The sequence below is a fragment of the Eschrichtius robustus genome, chromosome 11 (assembly GCF_028021215.1).
Source record: "Eschrichtius robustus isolate mEscRob2 chromosome 11, mEscRob2.pri, whole genome shotgun sequence".
Lineage (NCBI taxonomy): Eukaryota > Metazoa > Chordata > Mammalia > Artiodactyla > Eschrichtiidae > Eschrichtius > Eschrichtius robustus.
Genome location: NC_090834.1, coordinates 51,926,126 through 51,952,608, shown reverse-complemented (window position 1 = coordinate 51,952,608; position 26,483 = coordinate 51,926,126). Strand labels below are relative to the sequence as shown.

Below are 26,483 nucleotides of genomic sequence, written 5' to 3'. Positions count from 1 at the left end.
GACACTCTACTTTCATTATTTCTCACTAATAGTTACCCAAAGCAACTATTCGTCTGCAATTTTATGGGTCATTGTGTTTCTTTAAAAAAATAGGCTTTGTGTTTTTGCTGCTCATTGCCAAATCACCATAGCTAAGAATTAATCCTAAAACTCTAACATTCCTCCTTTTGCTTCCTGGAAAATCTCCCACAATGAATGATACCTATTTTTAGGAAATTTAAATATTTAAAAGAAAATGAAAATATTAAAAATTTGGATAAGATAGGGTGTGATTATATTACAAAGAAGTTAATCACTTATAAAGACTCTTCTGAGTGACCTTAAACAAAGAGGAATTTATATATTCACTATCCCGTAATAAAGATTATTAAATATCTTTATATGAAGATATCTATTATATGAAACTAGGTAACTCTTGCACATATTTCCAAGGGAATGGATTGGCTTTAACCCTGATTTAAGATCCCTTTAGTCTCCAGTGACCTCTTTAGGGGATAGTAAGTGTTCCAAATTTGTCTAGAAAAAAAACCATACTACTTAATGAAGAACAATTGCATGAAGGATTCTTTTAGAAATTGTGATCCCTTGGCAATTTACACAGCATATTGGGTATTATGACAGTCACATTGAAAGAAAATGTAATTCTAATTATTTCTGATTTGAGAAAAATATCTAAATATATGAGGAGCATATATAAATGGTAACCCAACTAAGAAACAACAATTTTTTATTCCTTAATTCTCTAGGTTATTAAGCATTCTCCTATTAAACATTTTTTCCCCCCTCTAAAACACTGCACATAAAACTCACTGATATTCCTCTATGGTCTTAGTTTCAGTTTTCACTTAAATAAGTTACTCATTTATTACATGGCTGCCTATAAGGGCAAAAGGAAATGAGGTTGATGGAGATGAAGTGGAAATGAGACTTCTCAGTGTACAAGTTTTAATATTATTTTGATTTTTGAAATCATGTAATTATACTATCATTAAAAAATAAGGTTAAAACGATATACCATTCATCATCAAACATTCACCCACTAAAAACACATAAATAAGTTTTCTCAGAATATATTTATTTAGCAAATTTATGGAAAGCCTGATCATTCTAGATTGATTCAGCTATCCTTATGTCAATAAAAGAATTAAAAAACAGTATAATGCTAAAGAACATTTGAAGAACAGTATGAAGCACAAGAAAGGATCTGGGTGCAAGTTCAGTTCACAGCACTTACTAGCATGACCTTGGGCAAGTCACATAACTTCACTAAGCTTCATTTTCCTTATCTATGAATTAGATTGATGCTAATATCACCTGTCTATTTACCTCTTGGAGTTGTTTTGTACATCAGGTGAAAAATTGCAAAGTCTTATACTTGTGATAGTTAATATTTTATATTTTATTTAATGTGTCTAAGAGTTACAGAAATGTACAAAGCCACTATTTGGTTCACTGGGATAAAAGTCTATTTGGTTTGCTTAATTTTTTGTTTTCACACACCAAACAACGAAAGTAAAACTAAGAGTGTCTTTGTTTTTGGCAGCCTGGTCAGCAGCGATGCCACAATCAATCTGGGGACCACATAACCTACTCTCATAGATCGACTATTTTTTTCAGCAAGCAAAATCAATGTTTGGGAGCTCTCGTTAACTAACATGACTCTTAATTGGCTTTTCAACGGGATGAATTTGTTCTGCCACCTATGGTTCAACAGAAACTGCAAGGCATGAACATTTGTTTAGCTGATTCATTCATTCTACAAATATTTATTGACCTCCCACTGTGTGCCAGGCACTGTTCTAAGCCTTGAGGACACAGCAGTGATTAAAATACACAAAACTTGATGCTCTCATGGAGTTTACATTCTGGTGGAAAAATAACTGAGTCTTCAACTTTTTTTTTATCCTAACCACACACACACCTTAGTTTGAACGGCTTTTCTTGCCTTCTGCTAAAACAGCTTAAAACTGTTTTTTGGTGGCATAATTCTTCATGTGTCCAAGACCAAACATGAACAACAAATAAGGTCAGCTCTGGTTGAAGTGGGAGTGAGGCCAGGACCCAGGCTGTGTCCACCCATACTCCCTGACCCTTGCTCCTGCAATTCCTTCAGTGGACTCTAGGAGTCTTCAGAGAGCAGTCTGACACTCCCACACAGGGTTATTTCCACATCAATTCTATTACCTGAAGAAATCCCTCAAAAGCCTGTCTCCACAGTCTTCCAAAGGCTTTCTCAAGTTCCTTTCCCTCTCTGGGTCTACATCTCTCTCTCTCCACACAATAATCACATTATAGGCTTTCTAGTCTTTCTGATAATTGCCATAATAATGAGAGTTATCACTTATTGGAGATGTGCTATTTGTCAGGAACTGTGCTTAGCATTTTACATGCACTCGTTCTCTTTATTCTCTAAATCATCCTGTGTCATGGGTGTGAATCCCCATTTTACAGATAAAGAATGATATTCTGAGAGGTGAAGTAATTTGTTCCAGATCACACAGCAGTTAATGGTAGAGTTGGAATTTGAACCGTATCTATTTCACAGTAGAAACTCTTAACCACTAATGCTTCCTATATTCTGGGAGGCTCTGGCCCTCTCAGGGATAATTCTAAGAATCGTGCCAAGCTCTGATTAGAGCAGAGGGGTACAGTGTCTACTATAACAAGCCTGTTGTTGAGGGTTATGATCTTAGCTATCATTTATGATGGCCTTCTACATTCCAGACATTCTATATCCATTTCCTCCATTTCTTCCAGCAAATTTGGAAGGTGATATGATCATCCCTTTGTAATAGGTGAAGAATTTCAGGTTCAGAGAGGTTGTCAATCACATAAGTCCTCACAGGTAGTACGTGATGAGCCCTCTGCCTGCCTTTATGCCAGTTTGGGGCCACAGCTATTCTCAGAGCTGAACCACAGGCCCCAAACTCCAATATCCTGAAAACAACAACAACAAATTAAAACAGAGAACTCTTTTTTTTTTTCAGCCTGGATCTGCTCTCTGGCCCAGGGTCTACTCCAAGCCAGTCCTGCCTGTCTCTGTTCTCAGTCACATCTAGTTCTAGACTCCACGATCCCACCTGCCTCTGGCCCTCCCTAACCAGAACATTCTCATCTCTGTTTCCCCATCAGGCTCATTTTTGTCCCCTCTCTTCCTCTCTCCTTTCTCTCTCTGGGTATTTGGCATCTTTCCTTCTTTGGATTCTCCATATCCTTTACATCCCTTCCCATTTTTCTCTCCAACCCTCTTATCACCATGTGAATCTGGTTCCTTTTCCTCTCTCCTGTGGGAAGCAGTCTAGTGCAGTGGTTGTGCTGGTTGTTCTGGAGTCTTTCTGACTAAGACTGAGTTCTGGTTTTACTCTACTCGTTAGTTGTCTGACCTTGGGAGAACCACTTATGCTTTCTGAGTCTCAATTTCCTCAGTTGTAAATGAGCAAATGGGCAAAGCAATAGAAACTATGTCATAGGTTCTTGAGAAGTGTAAATAAGTTAACATATTTAGAATTGTTAACATATGTAGAAGCTTGCAGAATGTCATCATGCACATGATGGAGTGAGTGCTCCATATAGGCTAGTCTTAATTATTCTCTTTCTTGCAGTCATCTCCCTTTCTCTCTCTCTCCCATTTTTTCTCATCAATAGTTCCTAATGCTTTAGTTAAAATTAAAAAGTGAACAGAGAGTTTCTGTAAAATAGATACAATAATTCATTGGCATCATTCATTTATTTTTTCATTTGGTCTACATTTATTAAATGCCTACTATGAGCTAGGCACTGTGCTAGGGACCAGGGATACAACAGTGAATAAAATATGCTTTTCCTTGAGGGGTATACTTGTTTTGTAACTAGTCAAAAATTCTTTGCCATACTTTAATAAAACGGATGAATTTATGCATTTTAATAAGCCCACATGTATGTCAATTGGTTTTGTCACCTACTTTCCCCCCTGAGTCTGTCTACTTCTGTTCTGCCACTACACTGATCCCACCCCCTTGATGAATGCTTTTCAACCAGTCCTTCCCTAGCCCCTTTGGAGCTCTCTAGCCTGTTTCTATTCAGCAGCCAGATCCATCTTTTTGAAAAGCAAATCTGATTCTGCCAGCCTACAGCTTGAAACCTTTCAAAACTGTTGCTTTCAGGAGGAAGAACCAAATACTTAACACAGTCCTGGGTGATCTGCCTCTGCTTCCCGCTTCCAACATCCTAGGCGCAGTGTTTCTCCCACTTTTTCCTGTTTGCTTTCAGTCCTTCCATAGCACCATCCTCTCTCCTCCAGAGGTGACTTTGCACACCTTTCCCTCCTCTTCCTTACAACTCCTTTCTCTGCTCTGTCTTGACAAATTAATGCCTACTCACCCTTCAGAGTAAAGAAAATATTCTTTGGGGGGATCTCTTCTTAACCCTCTATCGAGTTTTTTGTTTGTTTGGGTTTGATCTGATTTAGTGTACTCTAAGTGTATACTTGAGTTTCTAGACTCTAAGAGTCTAGATCCAAGTTTCTTTCTTTTTCTAGAGCACTCACCTTAGCTTGTATAGTGTGATTTTACTTGGTTGACTGTAGGTACATTAGGGAAATGTCCATATCTCTTTTGCTCATCTTTCTAGCTCTAATGTCCAGGGCAGTGCGTCACTCATCAGAAGCATTTAATAAACATTAGCTGAATAAAAATTGAATGAATGAATTTTTGTTCTGTTATTCCTTTTTTTTTTGTTTAGTATAATTTTTTTTAATTCTAAAATACATTAATAATTAATATTGATAGGAAGACTGATAGACAATGCAATTATTTATTTGATAAGGAGATTCTGTACATCAGGGAAGCATCTTGAAGTACAATACAACGGGCTTTTATTTCTTCTTTACATTATGATTGTGAATTGTTACTTACATGGAAAGAGAAAACAAAATCCACTTTATATATATACTTATGTAAACACCTGAAAAGACTTGACTCCCAAAGTATCTTGTTTCAGAAGAACATGAATGAGATGAAAGATGAACTAGATTCCTTGGTGGCACATAGAAAGCAGACAAGTAGCTCAGGAAATCAAATCCTGTTTCAAGCTTGGCACATTAAGGGAAAGGAAGGCAGTGAAAGGGGTTTGAAAAATGTCATCTGAAGCCACAGAAGATGCTGGCATAAGCCAAATAGTTTCCAAACCAACAAGATAGAAAAGTTAGAAGAAGTTAACACTTAATGTGCGGCCATCTTATATACAAACTTCTAACAACTTTGTAGGATTGTCACTTATATTCCCTCGGTCATATTAAATGTTAATGATCTTGAAGGAGAGGTGGGCCCAGTGTATCTCCACAGCCATAAAGCACTTGACATTTACTGAGAAATCCAAATACCTCCCTATTCCCCATATGGAGGGAAGATACTACCTTTTAAGGTCACTTTAGATTTGTTTTAACCTGATATTCTGATTGTTCAGCAAACTTCACATGGGCATGAAAGGAGGAAAAGAGAAAAACCTTCTGAAAGATCACATACAGAACAACAGGGACTGCAGAAGGAATCAGAAGAAATCTATAAAATGGCCACAATTTTCTGAACATTAAAGGGAAAAAGCCACATTCATCAGTTAAGTAGAAACTATTTTTTTCCCTTCCATTTAGAATGTATAGGAATTAGAGGGAAATAGTAAGGCTGTACGGTTTTCAATAAAAATTCAAAGAAAGCGACTGAATCTTCTCTTTTAGGAAATCATATTAATATATATTACACATACAAAAAGGAGTGGGGCCTGAGTCAATGCCCAGGCACCAACTGCACTGGCTACATCTTGGAAGAGGAGGGGTGAGTGAGGTGGAAGCTCCCAGAGAGGGTCAGCAGGAAGATCAGTGTTGGTAGTTAAGGCAAAGAGCACAGCAGGAGAAGGCAAACAGTACTGAGGAAAAGAGAGGAGCAGTGGGTCACGATCTTGCCCCTCCCAACTGTTTCTCCAAAGACCTTTTTCTATCTAGCACTCCACATCCACAGGACGTTGCTGTGACTCTGGCTGGAAGTGGGGGTGCTGACAGCACACAAGTGCTCCCACAGAGTTGCTGCAACTCTGCTTTATGGGGGAGAATACATCTCTTGGTTAGAATGATTTAGAGTATCATTTGTTACAACAAAAGTACAATAGCCTATACAAGTTAAGCCATGAGTCAGTTTTCTGCCAAGTTAGCTTCAATGTAAAGGCCTTTCTTTGGTTTTGTTTTTATGTATAGAAAACATATACGCTTTCTCATTTTCCCAACTTGGAATCTGGTTGCAGCTCAGATTGTTTAACAGATAGGAAAAACATACGTTCCCATCATTTCTTCACGATTTCTTTCTTTTTTTTACAAGTAAAAGTCAGAATGACTTGTGCCAAAAGGAAGAACATGTCAGATCCTGAGCTTCTCTTGGGCTGGACTGCCTGAAGAGGGCTGTACTGCTGTGTTACAAGAGGTACAGTGCAGTGCTTTCAGCTGACATGCCAGTGTGGTATGAAGGCTTCCCCTGGAGGTGGGGGCACCTTTTTTCCAGAAGTTTGGGGGCCTCCAGAAGGTTTCCCCCATCACCAACTGGATGTGATGGTTAGAATTTAATGCCTACACAGGTGGGTCTCACAACAGGACAGGGCAGGTAAGGCTAATGGTGCAAACTGTGCCTCAGCACAGGCAGTCATCCTGGGTGAGGGCGAGGTGCAGCCAATAAAACCTGGAACCTGCAAGTGACTCAGAACATTGGTGGCTGGTGAACGAAGAGCCCTCAGGTATGCTGCAATATTAAAAGGTTCAAAAGCACTGACAAAAAGTGTTCAGTTTTGCCCAAGGCAGCACATGAGAATCCATTCCAGTGAAATGCTACATTCATAGAAGTGCTGTTCACCCCAGAACTATATCCCAGAGGACTCAATTCTGGCCGCGCTGAGAAGTGCTGAAGTTCCCTCCATGTCGCTCTGGAGACTGAAGCAGCGAAGCAGCCCTGTTTTAGGGGGTTGATAAGATCCTCTCTCAAACTTCAGCATCAAGGACGGTGTTAGTGTGTAAAATGTTTGCTCTCCTCATGAAGTTCCATCTCTGAGCTTTTAAATTCATTTAATTCTTTTCTTATGGAGGTCTTGTCAGCAGGGGTCAGTTTGGCCCAAGGTTTGTCAGCTTGCCGCTCATAATCATGGGCATCTGTTACCTCCACGTATTCATTAAACCTCAGAATCTTCCTGGCAAGTAGTTCAGCCACAGTTGGCCTTTGACTGAGCTTTCTCGTGAGCTGACGTGTAATCTCTCGCTTTTCTGCCTGATGATCAGCTTCATTTTTAGGTTGTAGTATGTTTCGTTGTTCTAGTTCTTCTGGTGTTGGTCTTTGACTCAGTCGTACTTCTGGAGTCCAGAAATCCAAAATCAAGGTGTTAGAAAGGTTGGTTCCTTCCGAAGTTTCAGAGGGAAAATTTGTTCCATGCCCCTCTCCTAGATTCTGGTGGTTGCCAGCAGTCCTTGGCATTGTAGATACATCACTCCAGTCTCTGCCTTAGTCACACAGTGTTCTCTCTGTGTGTGTCTGTGTCTCTCCGTCCAAATTTCCCTCCTCTTATCTGTTCTGTTATTCCTTAATTTTTGTAATGCATCAGTGGCTCTTTACTAAGAAAGCAAATTATCCTTGGCAGTGGGAACATGAATATGAGGAAATGGAAAGAGGGAATAAGAGAAGACTGTCTTGAACCAAAGTACAATTTGGATACTTTTGCTTTTTATAGACTTAGTCCAAGAGTCTACCAGGAATCGTATTATAAAGCACATTAAAGATGTATACTTCATATTTCTTAGGCTTGGTTTTTCCATCCTGAAGTTGCTACTACTTGTGATTCTGAGAATTTAACATATTGTCCTATTTCAGTTTTCTGTGCACTTGATTTCCTGAAATTGATTTTTTCATATTGCTTTCTTTCAGCCTCAATAAATCTAGTTGTAAGCTTGGTAATTACAATTTAATTTATTAAATGGATAAGATTTAGGTTACAGTGGGTCTATAAACAAAGAGACCATGTTCAGTAAGTTGTTAGTCTTGAAAGCCCCCACAAGCAATAAGTGCTTCTACTTGAATTACATTTAAAACAATTATTGGGGCTTCCCTGGTGGCGCAGTGGTTGAGAATCTGCCTGCCAATGCAGGGGACACGGGTTCGAGCCCTGGTCTGGGAAGATCCCACATGCTGCGGAGCAACTAGGCCCGTGAGCCACAATTACTGAGCCTGTGCGTCTGGAGCCTATGCTCCGCAACAAGAGAGGCCGCGATAGTGAGAGGCCCGCGCACCACGATGAAGAGTGGCCTCCACTTGCCGCACCTAGAGAAAGCCCTCGCACAGAAGTGAAGACCCAACACAGTCATAAATAAAAATAAATAAATAAATAAAAATTTAAAACCACCTCCCCCAGTTTAAAAAAAAAACAAACTATTATTGGAGGGTTCAAATCCTATTAAACACAGAAAGAGAAAATTCCCACAGATATAGAGCTTTCCCCTTCCCACAAGTGGGTGAAAGCAGAATTTCCATGTTTTAAAATGTGTGGAACAAAAAGAGAACATTTAGAAATTACCTGCTTGTGATTATTATTGTTTGATGACAAGCTTTAATTAGAAGACACAGTAAACTAAATTTCACAGAATGTCAGCTGGAAAGAGCCTTAAAAATAATGTCTCTAGAGACTTCCCTGGTGGCTCAGTGGTTAAGAATCTGTCTGCCAGTGCAGGGAACATGGGTTTGATCCCTGGTCCGGGAAGATCCCACATGCCGCAGAGCAACTGAACCCATGTTGCAACTGAGCCCGTGTGCCACAACTACTGAGCCTGCACTCTAGAGCCCACGAGCCACAACTACTGAGCCTGCGTGCCACAACTACTGAAGCCCGCATGCCTAGAGCCTGTGCTCCGCAACAAGAGGAGCCACCGCACTGAGAAGCCCGCGCACCACAACGAAGAGTAGCCCCCGCTCGCTGCAACTAGAGAAAGCCCGCACGCAGCAACGAAGACCCAACACAGCCAAAAATAAATAAATAAATAAACAAACAAATAAATAAATCTCTCTAACCATCTTAATTAACAAACAAGGGAATCAATGTTCAGAAAAGTGATGTGGCTTAAAACATGGTCAATAAAGCACTGGCTGCAGAGTCAGGTAAAGGAGAAGAAAGATGTATTTTTACATTTGAGGATTGGCTTAAATAGGGGGATAAGCAAACAGATGTGGGGGTAAACTAGATGGGAACCCAGAATATGGTGTTAAGTTAGTAGGTATTTTAAATCTGTCTTGGTTTATATTCTTCTTTTTGTCTCTGTAGACAGTTATGTAACATCCTGAAATTTCGTATCAAATGGGAGGGTTATCTAACAAGGATTTGTGTTCACTTTGCGATCCTTGTATACTCAAGAATAGAATTAAGACTCTTTATTTCCATGTATTTGATCTGGATGTTGCTAAAGACAAGTAAGGATCCAAGAAATGTTCTTGGTTGTCAAAATATCTCTAGCACGAGGATTTACTTAGCCTCTTTCAGTACTAAGGAGTGAATGCTTTATGTTACCAGATACCAAGAGATCCCCCAAATAATATAAACTTAATATATAGATGATATACACAAAGATCAATATATTTAATTACGGAATGAGAGTTGCTATGGAGATGGGAAGAGGGATTATACAGTGGGAGGAGGCATGACTTATAATTACCTTTGTAAATTTTTTTTTTTTTTTTAAATAAATTTATTTATTTATTTATTTATTTTTGGTTGTGTTGGGTCTTCGTTTCTGTGCAAGGGCTTTCTCTAGTTGCGGCGAGCGGGGGCCACTCTTCATCGCGGTGCGCGGGCCTCTCACTATCGCGGCCTCTCCTGTTGCGGAGCACAGGCTCCAGACGCGCAGGCTCAGTAGTTGTGGCTCACGGGCCCAGTTGCTCCGTGGCATGTGGGATCTTCCCAGACCAGGGCTCGAACCCGTGTCCCCTGCATTGGCAGGCGGATTTTCAACCACTGCACCACCAGGGAAGCCCTGTAAATATTTTTAATCCCTTTGATATGAGCTTGGGATATTGTATTCCCAGGATAGATAATGAGGTCAAGAGAGTTTTCTAAGAGTCAGGAAATGGTACCTCCCTTTGTAGTCATTGCATTTTTCTAGGCCCAAAATGGGGTGTGGGCATGGAGAGAGGGATGCAGCATCATTCATCATTAAAGTATCTGGAAGGAATCTCCCAATGAATCTGTAGACTCTATTTGCAGGAATCATCCTGTTGGTCATATTTTATAGTGCTATGTGTTAGATGGAGGCTGAGGAGAAAACAGAAGCAACTAGGAGAAGGCTAGGAAAGGGAAGCATTGAGGAGACATCCTGGGAGATTTCTAGTTGCAGGAGGCGGCAGTGTCTGCTGGTGGAGGTGTATGTATGTGAGAGAGAGAGTTGTAGAGAAAGACATGGCTAAGCAGTACAAATTCTAGAGTCATATGAAGTTTTATTTGTTTCTTCCTAAAATTTTGGTAAAAATTAGAATATACCAACCAGATTAATTAAAACAGATTTAATGCAACATATTTGGAGAAATCTGATATGTGGCAATACAGACTATCACTGAGGATGAACTGATTGATGATGGATAGATAGATGGATGGAAGAGTGGATGGATGGATGAATAAAGGGTGCTACAGGAAGAATTTAGGATGAGGAAGAGGAAAATCATAATATATTTGAACTATTTATTGAACTATCAATATATCCAGATTGGTGGGTTTTTAAATTAACAATAATTGTTTATACTTTTAAAGCTCTCATATATATCATTTAACTCTGATACATGAACAACAGCAATTAACAACAGTAAGCTAGAAAGTGAAAGTTTTATACATAAGAAAGCCCTGAGATGCCATGAGAATTTGTTTTTAACTCCTTAATGTCCTTTTGATCATAACAATATTATTGGATGATTCCTTGGGCTATTTAAGCCATCTGCTCTCATGAGCTATTATAGTGAATTAAAAGAATTAAGAAGTGATTCAGTTATATATATATTCTTTTTTTAAATAAATTTATTTTAAAAAAAAAGAATTAAGAAATTTACTAGCTGCTCAACTTTAGTAGCTATGACAACTTTTAAGATATTGAACTGCTTTCCTATCTACAGGCTGACTGAGCTTCAGCTCCCCCACCTGTGAAATGAAGAAGCTGGACAAGACGGTATTAAAAGGATTCCTCCAACTCTTAATTTCTATTTCTCAATGATTCTGGTTAAACCACACAGAATGCATCAAGTTAACTAGATTGTTCATTCACTTCTTCTTAAATCATGCAAAAAAATGCAAAGAAAAAGGATGTTATGTTAGTGACAAAACTTTCAAGTAATGGAATTTATGCTTCTATACCACCTGAGGTCAGGGGTCATGTTTTTTATCTAGAATTTAATAACTGAAGGGTTATTCTGATAATACCTTACCCATTCTAACCTTTTCTTTTTGTAGGTAAGAAAACTGAGACTCATAAAGATGAATAACTACCACAAGGTCACACAGCTAGAGTTAGAGTTGGCATTAAAATACTGGTCTCGTCGAAGTCCAGAGTCCTGCACAGTACTTTCCACTCCAGTGCTCATCTTAAATGTTTCCTGATGATGGTGATGCAATTTCTGATCAAGGCCCACAGCTGGACCTTATGAATCTTGCCTGGGCATTTAAGATGCAGTTATTTGTACTGAGAAAATATTTCAACATGCCACAGCTGCTCATTCGTATGCATAAATCTATGTAGACCTTGATTTAAATAAAGAAATATAGCTTGCATTGCAAGTAGGCTTCTTGGATGTTGTAAATACTCTCCTTTCTGAGAACTTTCAGAAGGTGTCAATATTCTTCCAAGGTTAAGTTGCATATTAATTTCAAGCTTTCATTGTATCTTTTACCCTATAGAGAAATGCACCATGGTCTCCAGCTCTGGTTTAAGCTCGATAACTTAATTCAGAGTGGTTACTCTGAAGATCAGAGTTTCACTTCATGCTAAAAAGAATATGTACTTTTCCCCCCCTGAATTAGCTACACAATTTAAAAGAAGTAAAAAAGATTATTTAAATTAATTTCTGCTTTAAAATATAGTAAGTTACTCAAAGAAAATTTATAGTGATGGCTGAACGACTTTTTTTGATTCACAGAGCCATCCATTAGGATGGGGTTCAATCTTACTTCATCCCAACTCACTGCTTCTTTAACTCACTTGCAGGAGAGGCCATAATGAAAGAGAATGAAGCCTGAATAGGTTCACTGTGTCACTAGCTGAGGAGTTCTAGCAAGATTTATGAATTAGCTTGATAATCTGTATTTAGAGGGGAGGGATAGGCAAAGCAGAGGTGAGTGACACGTGAACTTCTTAGACCCCCTGCAGCTTGATCTGTTCCTAGTAAAACCACTGAGCTATGACCAACCATTGAGTGACACATGTCAGAAATCAAACCTTGTGATATAGCCTCATGTGACTTTGTCCAGTACTCCAGGTAGAGGGAGTCCCACCCAATAGCATCAAATGGCAATTTCTGCAGCGTCCCTAAGTATTCTAGAGCAGTGCTTCTCAAACTTTAACGTACATACAAATAACCTGTGGATCTCGACAAAATGCAGATTCTGATTTAGTTAGCCTGGGTTGGGGTTCAAGATTGTGCCTTTCTAACAAGCTCTCAGTTGTTATCCATGCTGCTGGTTCACCGACCACACTTGGCAGACCAAGACTCTAGAATAACTCATCTCTTCCCCCAGTTTCCTACATGGCTCATTCCATCACTTCTTTTAGGTCTCTGCTGAAATACCACCTTATTAGCAAGACCTTCCCTACCCACCATATATTTCTCTGTCACTATCACCTTTATTCTTTTTCCTATTTATTTATACTACTTATCACCATTTGACAAATTTTATATTTATTTGAGAGGGGCTCTTTGGTTTGCTGCTTTATCATTTTCCTAGAATGTTGACTGAGGCATAGTAAATGTTCACCAAAAATCTATTAACTGAATGAACATGGCCACTCTGCCACAATTCCATTCCATAAACCAGACCACACTTATGAGTCTCCAGGCAATAATCAACTCTGTCCTTTGGGATTTTCCTTTAGGAACTCAAGTATTCTGTTAAAGAATAAAAGGTGGAGGAAATCAGGCCCCTCCACTGTCTACTCAAGTCCCTGCTTGCTGATGGGGACCAACATCGACTTTCTCCTTCCTACTTGCAGGCCCTTCTGAAGCCCTTGCAATGTCCCCAGCAGTGCCCTGAGTAGCCAGATTAAAGGCCAGGGGATATTGGTGGCTTTCATGGGGACAGCTTGGCAATTAATTGTCTCCATTTTGTGCTCTATCCAACAACTTATATTGTTCATTTGATTCTCCTAGTGAATATCTGATGGTTTGTTATTTCAACCTCAGGCAGTAACCTCACACTAAATATAGGTGCTATTATATTAGTGAGAAGGCAACAAATGCTGTAAAGATTTGTCCCAATCTGACCCAGGGGAATGTTGTGTTAGACTCTTTTTGACAAATGTATAATTAGGTTGTAATCAATGCCTTTTTAATTCATCAATGATGTTAAAGTTGAGTTACAGAGCTTTAAAAAATGAAATGTGAGACTTTTAATAGTCTTTTCTTTGTTCTATATTACAGAGCAAGAGCTGTGGATTTTCTGCAACGCAGGAGAAAGGGAGTTTACCCATTAGGGTTGCTAAAGGTTTTGTAGCAACAACAGCAAAAAAGGCACCACCTAAAAAGAGCATCAACACCAAATGTCCAATATAGGGATTCATTTACCATTTCTGCATCTAATATCAAAACCCCAGGGCACTCATTCAATATTCACTCAGCAAATATTTCTTAAACATCTACTATTAATATTTGCCAACACACTAAAGATATTATATTGCACTTCTAAAACAAGGGGAGACACATTTGATAACTCTTTAATAAAGCATAGTCAAATTCATATTGAGCACATTAACATGGGAGATAAAATGAGTGGTAGAAGGATCCTTGCCCTCTAGAAGCTTACTTAAGTGGAGGAATGTGCAAATCACGACAAGGGACACACAGGTGTCTGAATATAGGTCTAGGGAGCTCAGAGAAAGAATCAATCAACATTGATTCAGCAGATTAAAGATGACTTTGGGGGCTTCCCTGGTGGCGCAGTGGTTGAGAGTCTGCCTGCCAATGCAGGGGACACGGGTTCGAGCCCTGGTCTGGGAAGATCCCACATGCCGCGGAGCGACTGGGCCCGTGAGCCACAATTACTGAGCCTGCGCGTCTGGAGCCTGTGCTACGCAACAAGAGAGGTCGTGATGGTGAGAGGCCCGCGCACCGCGATGAAGAGTGGCCCCCACTTGCCGCAACTGGAGAAAGCCCTCGCACAGAAACGAAGACCCAACACAGCCGTAAATAAATAAATAAATAAATAATTTAAAAAAAAAAAAAAAAATTAATTTATAAAAAAAAAAAAAAAAAAAAAAAAAAAAAAAGATGACTTTGTAGTGGAATTGGCATCTGAGGGCCTTCAAGATGAGCAGGAATACTACTCGTGGAAAGGGAGAAAAGGGAATTCCAGGCAGAGGGACCCACATAAGCAAAGGCCCAGAAACATGACAGTTCAGGATGAAGGGCAGGGGCAGGGAGCAGTCCTGTGAAGCAGAGCCACAGTGAAAAAGGATGATGCTGGTGGGTGGTGGTAGGGGGAGGGGGCATGGAGGTTGGCTGGGACCATACTGTGAAAGGCATGGAGTTTGTGTACAGGCATCTTGGGGTGATATCTTCTAGAATGGTAATTCTGAAAGCAATGATGAAGATGACTGGGAGGGGTAAGGAAATGGGTGTATATATGTGTGTGTGTGTAGCGGAGGTGGGTGGGCATTATGTTTCCTTTTTTCCAAGTAATGTTGGAGTAATTTCACTAATTGAATATAGGTAATTGAAATTTTTATGAGAATTAATTTCTCATATTGCTTAAGTAGAATTTATTCTGAAGTATCAGATACATGATCCTTTTTTAAAAAAAAGAGAGAAAATAACTTTATTATTTTCTTTCTATTATTAATGTAATACCTGTTAACTTCAAAGTAAGCATGTGACATACATTGGATAAAAAAAGATGGTAAAAATGAATCACAATCACACCATGAGAAAGAAACATTTGTTTGTATGTGACTCTTTAAATTTGGCTTCAATTCTGCCACCTAGAACTAGGCATTGAATAAGACTGATGATGGATAGAGTAATTCAGACAACTGGGGCCAAGTTCATTTTAGGCAGAAGTGAGTATAACAAATTTGGCCTTACCCTGTGCAGTGAAACTTGCCAAGGAAGACACTTATTGTTATATTATGATGATTATAAATTATTTATCATTATTTCAAAAAATGTGCTAAGTACTACGAAAAATACAGTTGGAAATGGTTTTGTATTTTGCAATATACACTTATTTACCACCTGTTTTCTGCTTTGAAGCAAAAATGAAAAAGTGCAAGTAGTAAAAATGAATCCCTTCAACCTTCAATTACTGTCAAGTGGAAAATCAAGTACTGAAGAATGGTAAACTTTTCTTCATTAGTCCAACAACTTTTTAAGAAATACCAGTTATATGTACAACACTGAAGATAAATTTATCAGTGAACAAAACATAGGTTTTGGTGTCTGCATGCTTGGAACTCACAATCTTATGTAGCTTATCAAGATATTCTTTCTCCCTGCTCTCTGGAATAGAATTCTCACCCATTTTTCAAAGTCTGGCTCCATTTTCCCACTTCCATGAAGTACTCTTGTACTGTTCTGGCTCCTGCAGGTTTATTCCTTCTCTGACATTCCATAATTCTTAGAGATGGTGCCATTATCATACAATTTTGGTTATATGTCATCAGGAACTGATCTCTATTAAATGTATCTAAGTCTCTTTTCCTGAAGGAGATAAAAAATTCCTTAAAGACAAAGACCTGAGATAGGGGTAAAAGTGGAATTTTCTGTATATCTAGTAATATTGAGCAAGGCATCTAGAATATTCCTGATAAAAGTATTTGAATGTAAGTGAAAAACATTTTTGCAGAAAGCCTGGTTCTTGACCATGTCACAAGAGATGTCAATAAAATTTGTCTTAGCATGGATACCTCACAATACTGGTGCAGATTAAGGGGACTTGGTGAGAATTTCCTAATGGAATCTCATGGTATACTCTTCTTTTCACTTGTTATTTTAAAGGCAAATTGATCATTATTTTTTAAATATGTCATATAAATTACATGTCCCTAAATGACCTAAACAACAATCCAATCAGTTTTCCATTTCAAACAATAGTTAAATTAAGCTATATTAAGCTAAATTAAGTTAAATTAAGAATAGTTAAATTCTTCTCCCTTTGCAAAGGGAGAAGAATGATTGCTTGATGTTGCATTACCACATTTCCAACTGATTTAAAGCCATGACAAATTAGAATGCAGTTAGGCTATTAAAATAGGGAAGTCATTCCATGAGTCTGATTTGTACTTTGGCATTTTGAAATACTAAGCTTGTTGTTGTTATTTGCAGGTTTCTTTAGAAGCACTTTAAAAATCAATTTATTTGATTTATAAGACATGCTTTGAACAGGCATCTTGATAAAGTACAGCATAGTATCCAAAGTGAGTATATTGCTTAAAGGAAACAAAGCTGTAAGGAAGCTTAAGATGAAGATTTATGCTGATAGAACTAGGACATGCTTGTCCTTTTTTGTAACTTTTAAAGCTTGGAATCATTCTGTTCAAGGTTATTTGAATGACTGTCTTCACTATCAAGAGCTTCTAATTGGTGTAGCTATGGTTCTGACCATCTTATCAGTCTCCAGAATTGTTTGAGATGAAATTTTTCAGAAATGGGAAAACAGTCAGCGATATTTATGCCTTGCGTCAGATTATGGTGTAGGGCATAGAGTTTGAGACCCAAAGATAACAGCTATCAATAAAATGGAAGAATCCCATGAACAAGTTCTTACTCTATATGAAGTAGAATTTGTTCATCAAATTGTGTTAACCCAGATCTTTTTCATTTTCTGTTTTACAATGGGTACTTTGGAGCTGTTTATTCCTATTAGAAGACATATCTACTAATTTTTAAGAAGTAGAAAGACTTATCAAAACTGTCTGGGAAGAAAACGTTTCCTTGGTGCTGTCATCATCCATCTTTGACAAACACAAATCCCTTCTTCCCAGATGGCTCTCTGGCCATATCTGGGCTAGGCCAATAGAAGAAAGCAATTAATACTTTTTTTTTTTGGTATAACTTAATTGCAAATTCTAATTCTAAAGTCAGGCAAAGTGAAAGTGACATACCAAAACACATAATGGCAGAATGTTTTCTTTAGTCTCTCATAAAACATGTGGTTGGCCACCATTAACAGCAAAACCTAAGATGTCACAGGAAAGACACAAACCTCAATCTTCCAAACATCAACAGACCAACTGATGCTAAGAAAGAATCATTTGAAAAGGCCAAAGAAGCTCTTTATGCGTGTGGATGCACAAAGGCTCTTCCTTGGAGGTCCCTTGTACTTTCACATTCATCTGTTAAATTCTCCTCTCTGCTAGCCATGTAGACCAAAAACAATTAACTACATTTCTTGAAGACAGAACCATATTCCTCTTTTTTTTTTGGTAAAGTCTAGTCCACAGTGATATACATAACTACATTTCTTTAACAAAAGAGCAATTAATATATATAAATTTGCTAAGAACTCAATTCCACAGTAGGGAATATCCCAACTGTCTCACTGATCCTCATTCTGATTGCAGAAACAGATGTTGAAACCAATCAGAAAGCAGGTTTGGCTAATCTAATTTAGAATATCTCACCAAATCTCAATTGGCTAATTCAACTTATGACGTCTCACCAAGTCTCAGGGTTTACAGTGATGTATTCCAAGCAAGGGATAGTGTGGCAGAAGAGGCAAAAATAAAATAAAATAAAATAAAATAAAATAAAATAAAATAAAATAAAATAAAATAAAAATTCCACATCAAGGACATCCAAAAACCATGTTAGTGTTAATAAGAGTAAGTCAATGCCACAAGGAGAGACTATGGTCTACTGATCATGGTCTATTTCTGTAGATGAGATCTCTCCCCCTTGCTTCCTAAATCTTAATTGCTTTTATAGTATCCATTGCTGACCAAAGGTGTATACCAGATAAGAATATAAATGAAATAAACTGATGCTACTTGTTATTTGTTTAAATTCATATTTTCAAACTGGCCTTTCTAACTGTTGGATGTTTTCCTTGGAATTGAGAGTAACAAAGCCTCATGTTCTTTGGACATAAACCACAAAATTTTCACCATAGATTGCTTTAAAAAATCTTGTGGATGGTGACTGGTTAGTACCGGCGATCAGAAATGCAGGCACCCGTTCACACAGAAACACATCAGAACACTGTAAGTTTGAGTTCTCACTGACCTTCAGGTTGGTATTGTGCTATAATCGTCACCGTCTGTCCAGCCCCCTTTAGTGCTGCAGCAGCCTGTTCATGAGATGCTCCACGAAGGTCAATGCCATTCACCTGAAAGAGAGGAAGCCGGAGAATTTTGGTATTTCATAAGGCATATTATTCTGATAGACAGAGGGAAAAAGTTTCCCAAAACTGAGAGGCTAAGATTATGTTACCTGCCTCAAAACCCTTCATGTCCTACCCAGGCATTTGAGTGTTAACCTATCAACTTTCATGCTCTTGATAACTTTAGTTAGCAGAAACATGAAATTTCACCTCGGACTTTTGTGTCTGAATGGGTTGAAAGTTTTGCCTACCCATGTCCAGTAAGATTTTAGTGTGTGCATTTAATATGCTTCTATGAGTTTCCTAGATTTCTGGGTTAGATAGGAGCCTTCAAAATTAGAAGGAAAACAGGATAATAAAGAAAGACACATGTAATGTATGTAGACAAGTATGTGCTGACAGAATAATATATTCATATGAGATTCTGGGGAGACTGTATGGAATGGGGCTGGCTGCCTGCCAAATCCCTCTCTTTGGTCATATGCCTGGTCCTGTCATCCTGAGCTTGGTTAGACAGCCCTGAGCCTTGTTACCAAAATAAATTTGACTGCCCCATTTCTTATGTATAATTCCAGAATGAATTGTGACAAAATGAAATAGAGAATGCCAGGAGTTTATGTTGCTCTTGCTAACTCCCATTTTGGGGCCCTTGCCAAAAGAGAAACAGAGCATCTAAAAATTAAGCACAAAACTCTGCCGAGAGGGAAAAATCACTCTGAAGTCAAATTTAATGAGACGCAAAAGCTAAAATCTTTCTCAAATCAATTCAGTCTAAGCCAACACAATGTAATTACTAAGTGCTTTCCAATGACAGGGTTCTGTGTGTGCCCAGGAGAGGGATGGTGGATGGGGAACAAAGGTGAACAAGACAAGCCCCTAAGAAGCTTTTCAGTTTCAACTGAACACACAGAGTCCAGTTTTCCAAACTACACAGCTGATATCTGAATTCTGTTTCCTTTTACTTCCAGGGAAGATGGCTATGGAACATGAAAAAGAATAAAAGAACTGATCAGCTTATCTACACATAAAATATAGAATCTTATTTCACTTCTCATCAGTCTTCTTTGACAACGATATTGAGTGGTGGATGGGGGTTGCCACTGAGTTTTCCCTGTCAGGCCTGGAACATCTGTAATCTTTAATCCCACAAGCTGGTGCTCTCATAATAACTTTGTTAAAGTCTCCTTATTCACTTTTACTAATTTCATGGCTTTCTATTCTGGTGAAAGCATTGATTGGCTTTCTATGCTTACTGAGAGCTTTGATTACACGGTAACACTGGGAAGTCCACTGAGTGAACCTGGGTCTGGCTGGGCCACTCCTTACTAGCTGAGTGATGGTCATATCACCTCTCTGAGCCTCAACTCTCTCCTGCCTCAGGGAGAAGGGACTGTTAGGCTCTTTGAGTCTAAAACCTCTTTGAACTATAAAATCCCAGATTTAATCCTTATTAAATGACAGTCATTTCAGAGACTGTCTAGGTGTCGATGAGTCAGAAGTATGACTCAGAGAGCCAGAAGAGACAGAAAAGTAATTTGATCTAGGCTCCTGCCTACAGGAAGCTGAATGCACAAATGTCATAGGCCGAATGACCTCTTCTTTTGTCAAACAATTAGACTTAACATTTTATTAAAAAATAATATATGATCATGGTAATGAATTCTTATGTTTCAGAAAGGTGTAAAAAGAAAAGTAAAAAGTCCCCTCACCACCTTCACTCCCAGAAGTAACCACCATTAGCAGTTTCTAGTGTATGCTTTTTAGAAATCTGCTATATGCAGGTGCAAGCAGGTCGCCTTATCGCGATTTGTTTCTATTTTATATTTTAATATATTATTGACTTTTAATTTAAACAGATAAGATCATATCATATATATAGTTGTATAACTTGTTTTTGTTTAGCTTTTCATTTAACAATCTATTGTGGTCATCATCCAATTCAGCTCATATCATTCAAACGTTTAACAGGAGCCTAGTATCCCATGGTATGGATGTACCAGTATTTTTTCTGTAGGATCCCTTCTGATGAGGTTGAGGCTGTGTCTAGCTTCTTACCATTAAAAATACTTATGGGGACTTCCCTGGTGGCGCAGTGGTTAAGAATCCACCTGCCAATGCAGGGGACACGGGTTCGAGCCCTGGTCCAGGAAGATTCCACATACCACGGAGCAACTAAGCCCATGTGCCACAACTACTGAGGCTGCATGCTGCAACTACTGAAGCCCGCGCGCCTAGAGCCCGTGTTCCGCAACAAGAGAAGCCACCGCGATGAGAAGCCCGTGCACCCCAACAAAGAGTAACCCCCGCTCGCCACAATTAGAGAAAGCCCGTGCACAGCAGCAAAGACCCAATGCAGCCAAAAATAAATAAATAAATAAATTTATTTAAAAAAAAATTCTTATGAAGGTGTTTCTGAAGGATAAATTCCCTGGAAATACACTTCTTAAGTTAAAAAGCATATGCATTATGTTTCTTTTAGTTTGCTATTGTACATTTAAAAAATATTTATTTCCTGAACAAACAGAAACTAATAATGAAGAGAACAAAAACAGGCCATAATCTCATTGCCCAGATAACGTATTGATATAAAAAATATAATTAATATACAGTCAGCCCTTTATATCTGAAGGTTCTGCATTGACAAATTCAGCCAACCTCGGATTGAAAATATTCGAAAAAATTTCCAGGAAGTTCCAAAAAGCACAATTTGAATTTGCTACATACCTGGCAACTATTTACATAGCATTTACATTGTATTAAGTATTATAAGTAATCTAGAGATGATTTAAAATATATGGAAGGATATGAATAGATTATATGCAAATACTACACCATTTTGTATAAGGGACATGAGTATCTATGGATTTTGATATCTGTGTGTGTGTGTGTGTGTGTGTGTGTGTGTGTGTGTGTGTGTGTGTTGTCCCTGGGGACAACTGAGGGATAACTGAATGCACATAATGCACATATGTGAAAATTAAAGCCATACAAAAAGGTATAAAAATAAAAGCCTTCCCCTACCTCTAATTATTCTCTCCAAAGGTAACCATGTTAATGGCTTCTTGTATATACTACCAATTATTTCTGTTATGAATATAAGCAGGTTTATAAAATTATAAATAATTTAAAAATTTTACACAAAAAGATAATATTTTAAATATTGCTTTATACTTTGATTTTCTTCCATTTACTAACACATCTTAGAGAGCATTCTTTTTTTATTGAAGTATAGTTGATTTACAATATTATATTAGTTTCAGGTGTACTGCCCAGAGATTCAATATTTTCATAGATTATACTCTATTTAAAGTTATTACAAAATAATGGCTATATTTGCCTGTGCTGTACAATATATCCTTGCTGCTTATCTATTTTATACATAGTAGTTTCTTTCTCTTAATCCCGAGAGCATTCTTCAGTCACATATTCTTATACATTATCTTATTCTTTTTAATAGCCATGGAGGGTTCTATTAGTCAATGTAAAGCTATTTTACCAGGGCACAGTTGATGGGCGCTTAGCTTATTTTAGTATTTTGCTATTACAAACAATTTTATAATAAATATCATCTAACAGTAAGTTGTTGGATAAAGGGTATGAGTGTTAAATTTTGGTAGCTAATGCCAAGTTGCTTCCAAAAATGTAGTATTAATTTATACTCCCACAAATAATATGATTGGCTACTTCCTCACACTCTTGTAAAAATTGCTCATACCCTAACATTTGACCTTGGCCATTCTGATAGGTAGACAGTTATATTTTTAAATTTTGCATTTCTCCAATTATGAGGTTAAACAGCTTTTTATATGTTTGTTGGATATTTAAATTTGTTTTTATATAAAACGCCTGTTCACTTATTTTGCCTTTTTTTTTTTTTTTTTTTTGGTTTGGGTAGTTTGCTCTTTTAAAAATTTATCTGCATATTAAGAATATTGGTTCTTCATCTCAGATAACTATTGCAAATATTCTTACTAGTTTGGTATTTGTATTTTTTATTATTGTATTTTAAGTATTTAAACTTTTCCCTTGTATGTTATTTCTTGCCATACAGAATTTTAAAATGTTTTATATAGTCACATTTTTTTTTCCTTTTTTAGCTTTTGAGTTTTGTATTATATATTCCCTTCTCTGATACATACTAAACAAATTACCCATGCTTTCTTCTAGTACAACCCTGGTTTAATTTTTAGCCATTTAATCTTTGTTGTACTGGAAAATATTTTGGTGTTTGATGTGAGAACCAGGTGAACACACCCTTTCTTGGACCTTTCCTTTATAGCGTCAGACTTCTACGTCTTTCAATATTTTAACCATCCTCTGAATTTCTCTCAGTTAGTGCACTAAGGGGCCATGAAAAAGTGGGAAGGAACAAAAGATTTGGAGTCAGAGAGAACTTGATTTGAACCCTGAGTCCACCAGTTATACCTAAGTAACTTGGGAAAGTCATTTAACTTCTTCAAACCTCAGCTTCCTTACCTGTAAAATGGGTATAATATCTACCTGCCTATCAGGGCTGTTGCATGAAATAGATGAGACAATAACTGTAAAGCCCTTAACACGGAGCCTGGCGCAAATAGGCATTCAGGAAATGATATCTATTATGCTGTGAGTATTTCTTCAAAGAGTTGTGATTATAAGTGATGAAATAAAATCTAATGGAAATGAACGAATACTGAATATAATGTATGGGTTACTTCATGGTTTTCTTTTCTTCCTTTTTTTTTTCTTTTTTTCTTTTTTAGGAACAATTTCAGCACTGGAAGAGCTGTTCATCCAGTGCTTACACATTAGAGATGGTTTCCATAGGGGAATGGACCTGCCCAAAGTAATATCAGAGTTAGCACAGGGTCAGCACCAGCCCAGAGTTTCTTTTGCCCAGCCCAGGCTTATTTCCACTGTAGCAGATGTGCCCTATTATGTGTGTTTGTTTTCCACTGGGCCAGTAATAATCAAATCTTGCTCATCTTGGACCTAATTCTACATGGGTCTCCACATTTGATGCTGCGGTTATCCTGAACAATACTACATTGCCCGTGGCCCTGTTGATTTTCCTCCAGGTTTTAGCAAACATGCTTTCCTCCAGTCTTTCAAACTTTTCAAGGTCACTTTGATTCTTATTTCTATCTCTGAGGTTTGAGTTTTTATCAGTAATCTTTGCTCAAATAACATTTCAGAGGCATTCAAAAACAGTTTACATTATTAATATGACATTTTAAAATACCAAGTATGATACAGCCTCACATATTTATTATTTCTATTTTTCTACTTGAGCTTTAATTTTCTCTTCTTAAAGCATGGACTGGGAGATTGGACGCCGTTCGTTACTGTTGAGATTAACAATGATAATCATTGATAACAGCATGAGGCATGCTCATATATATAGGAGACTTTTATACATTATCTTGTTTAATTCTCAGGAGGCTGGGATTATTTTTCTGACTTTACAAATAAGAAAACAGAGCTCAGGATTTCCCTGGTGGCGCAGGGAATCCACCTACCAATGCAAGGGACACGGGTTCTATCCCTGGGCTGGGAAGATCCCACATGCCATGGAGCAATTAAGCCTGTGCACCACAAATACTGAGCCTGCACTCTAGAGCCCGCGAGCCACAACTACTGAGCCCACGAGCCACAACTACTGAAGCCCACCCGCCTAGAGCCCGTGCTCTGCAACAAGAGAAGCCACCACAATGAGAAGCCCGTGCACCGCAATGAAGAGTAGCCCCCGCTCGCCGCAACTAGAGAGAGCCCGTGTGCAGCAACAAAGACCCAACGCAGCCAAAAATAAAAATAAATAATAAAAAAGAAAGGTATCATTATAAAAAAAAAGAAAAGAAAACAGAGCTCAGAGAGAATCACTAACTTGTTCAAAGTTAAGTAGTTGGAAGAGGTTAAGGATTTGAAACAGTCTAACTAAAACTCTTGAGCTCTTAACTGCCAATTCCCACTGTTCTCCCTTTAATAACCTATCCAGTTCTGAGGAGAAACTTGACTTTCAAGCTCCCTGAGACTGCAGCACACAATTGGGTGCAGCTGGTCCACTCTACCACAGCCCAAACAACCTGGTTTAGACATTATGGCCCAGCCTGTGGTGATCAGATGGTATAGGGCTGAAGCGAAAGGCTTTGAGTAGGCTAGAAAATTCCATCTATTGCTATCTCCTTATATATACAACTGTCATTAGATCATAGAAAAAATTAAATTCTACTTGTTATAACATCCTTTTCACAACCATGTTGCTGATAGAAATTTAGCACTTCTAGTTGATTCAAGCAGTTGTAGGGTTTTTTCAGATGCTAATGTGAAGGTGAATGGTGGACCATGTCCAGAGTCAACACTTTTTCTTTTTGTTTTTAAAAGATGAGAACTATTTGCTATTTCAGCCACTAGGGCCCTTGGCCTGGGGCTCCAGGGAGTCCCTGAATAAATGACTCAATGTTCTCCAGAAATATTTGACTATTTCTTAGTATTATAGAAAGGATGCTATCACAATCAGAATTTCAGAAATGGAGAGAGCCTTTGTGACCCTCTTCAACTCCCAATGTATGATGTATACCTTTAAGCTGATTCAACCACATTGTTCTCCCACCATGTTGACCTTTTTCATTTCTCTGATTCAGGCATTTCTGCATCTCTGCACATGCTATTTTCCCTACCTAGAACATAATTTTTCATCTCTTCCTCACCTGGAAAACTTCTCCTAGTCCTCAAAGATTCAGTCTGTAGAGGTTTTGATTTCTCCATCAAATCTGAATAGAAACTTGCTGGGTATTCTTGGTTGTAGGCTTTTCCCTTTCATCACTTTAAATATATCATGCTACTCCCTTCTGACCTGCAGAGTTTCTGCTGAAAAATCAGCTGATAACCTTATGGGGATTCCCTTGTATGTTATTTGTTGCTTTTCCCTTGTTGCTTTTAGTATTCTCTCTTTTATCTTTAATATTTGTCATTTTGATTACAGTGTGTCTTGGTGTGTTCGTCTTTGGGTTAAGCCTGTATGGGACATTCTGTGCTTCCTGGACTTGGGTGACTGTTTCCTTTCCCAGGTTAGGGAGGTTTTCAGCTGTTATCTCTTCAGATATTTTCTCAGGCACTTTCTCTGTCTCTTCTCCTTTTGGGACCTCTATAATGTGAATATTAGTGTACTTGATGTTGTCCCAGAGGTCTCTTCAACTGTCTTCATTTCTTTTCATTCCTTTTTCTTTTTTTTTCTTCTGTTCAGTGGCCATGATTTCCACTACTCTGTCTTCTGGCTCACTGATCCATTCTTCTGAATCATTTAGTCTACTATTGATTCCTTCTAGTATATTTTTCATTTCAGTTATTGTATTCTTCATCTCTCTTTGGTTGTTCTTTGTATTTTCTAACTCTTTGTTAAAAACTAACTTCTTGCTCTGTGCATCCATTCTCCTCCCTAGTTCTTTGATCATCTTGATTGCCTATCTCCACTTCAGTTAGTTCTTCTGGGGTTTTATCTTGTCCTTCCGTCTGGAATATTCCTCTGTTGCCTCATTTTATCTAAGTTGCTGTTGGTATTTTTATGTCTGTGGTAGGTTGGAGAAGTGGCCCTCTGTAGGAGGCGTCCTATGCGTCCTAGAAGTGCACTCCCCTCTTGTCACCCAAGCTATATGCTCTAGCCCTAAGAGGGCTGCATGGGTCCTTCTGTTGCAGCAGGCTATGTGGGTGGTCCGGTAGGCCTGCTGCTGGCTGCTGTTTAGTGGGGCCTGGTCACAAGGTGGCTGGTTGCAGAAACCTAGGGGGCCTTGGGGCTAGTGCTGGCTCACTGGTGGTGGAGTCAGGGTCCTGAAGACTCTGGGGCTGTTGCCCACCCACTGGCGGGTGAAGCCAGGTCCTGGGGTTAGTGCTGGACTGCTGGCAGGCAGAGCTGGTTCCTGGAGTCTGGCTGCAGGGCCCAGGGATCCCCAAAC

At 38.4% G+C, this 26,483-nt stretch overlaps 1 protein-coding gene across 11 annotated transcripts in view; it reads right to left on the bottom strand.

Moving 5' to 3' along the window:
* DLG2 (discs large MAGUK scaffold protein 2) overlaps positions 1-26,483 on the bottom strand; it is a 949,517-nt gene that overhangs the window by 299,392 nt on the left and 623,642 nt on the right. For all 11 annotated transcript variants that reach the window (XM_068554434.1, XM_068554426.1, XM_068554427.1 and 8 more), the window contains one exon: positions 18,459-18,561. In XM_068554434.1, coding sequence (XP_068410535.1) covers positions 18,459-18,561 — 103 coding nt within the window. The remainder of the gene's footprint in view (positions 1-18,458; positions 18,562-26,483) is intronic.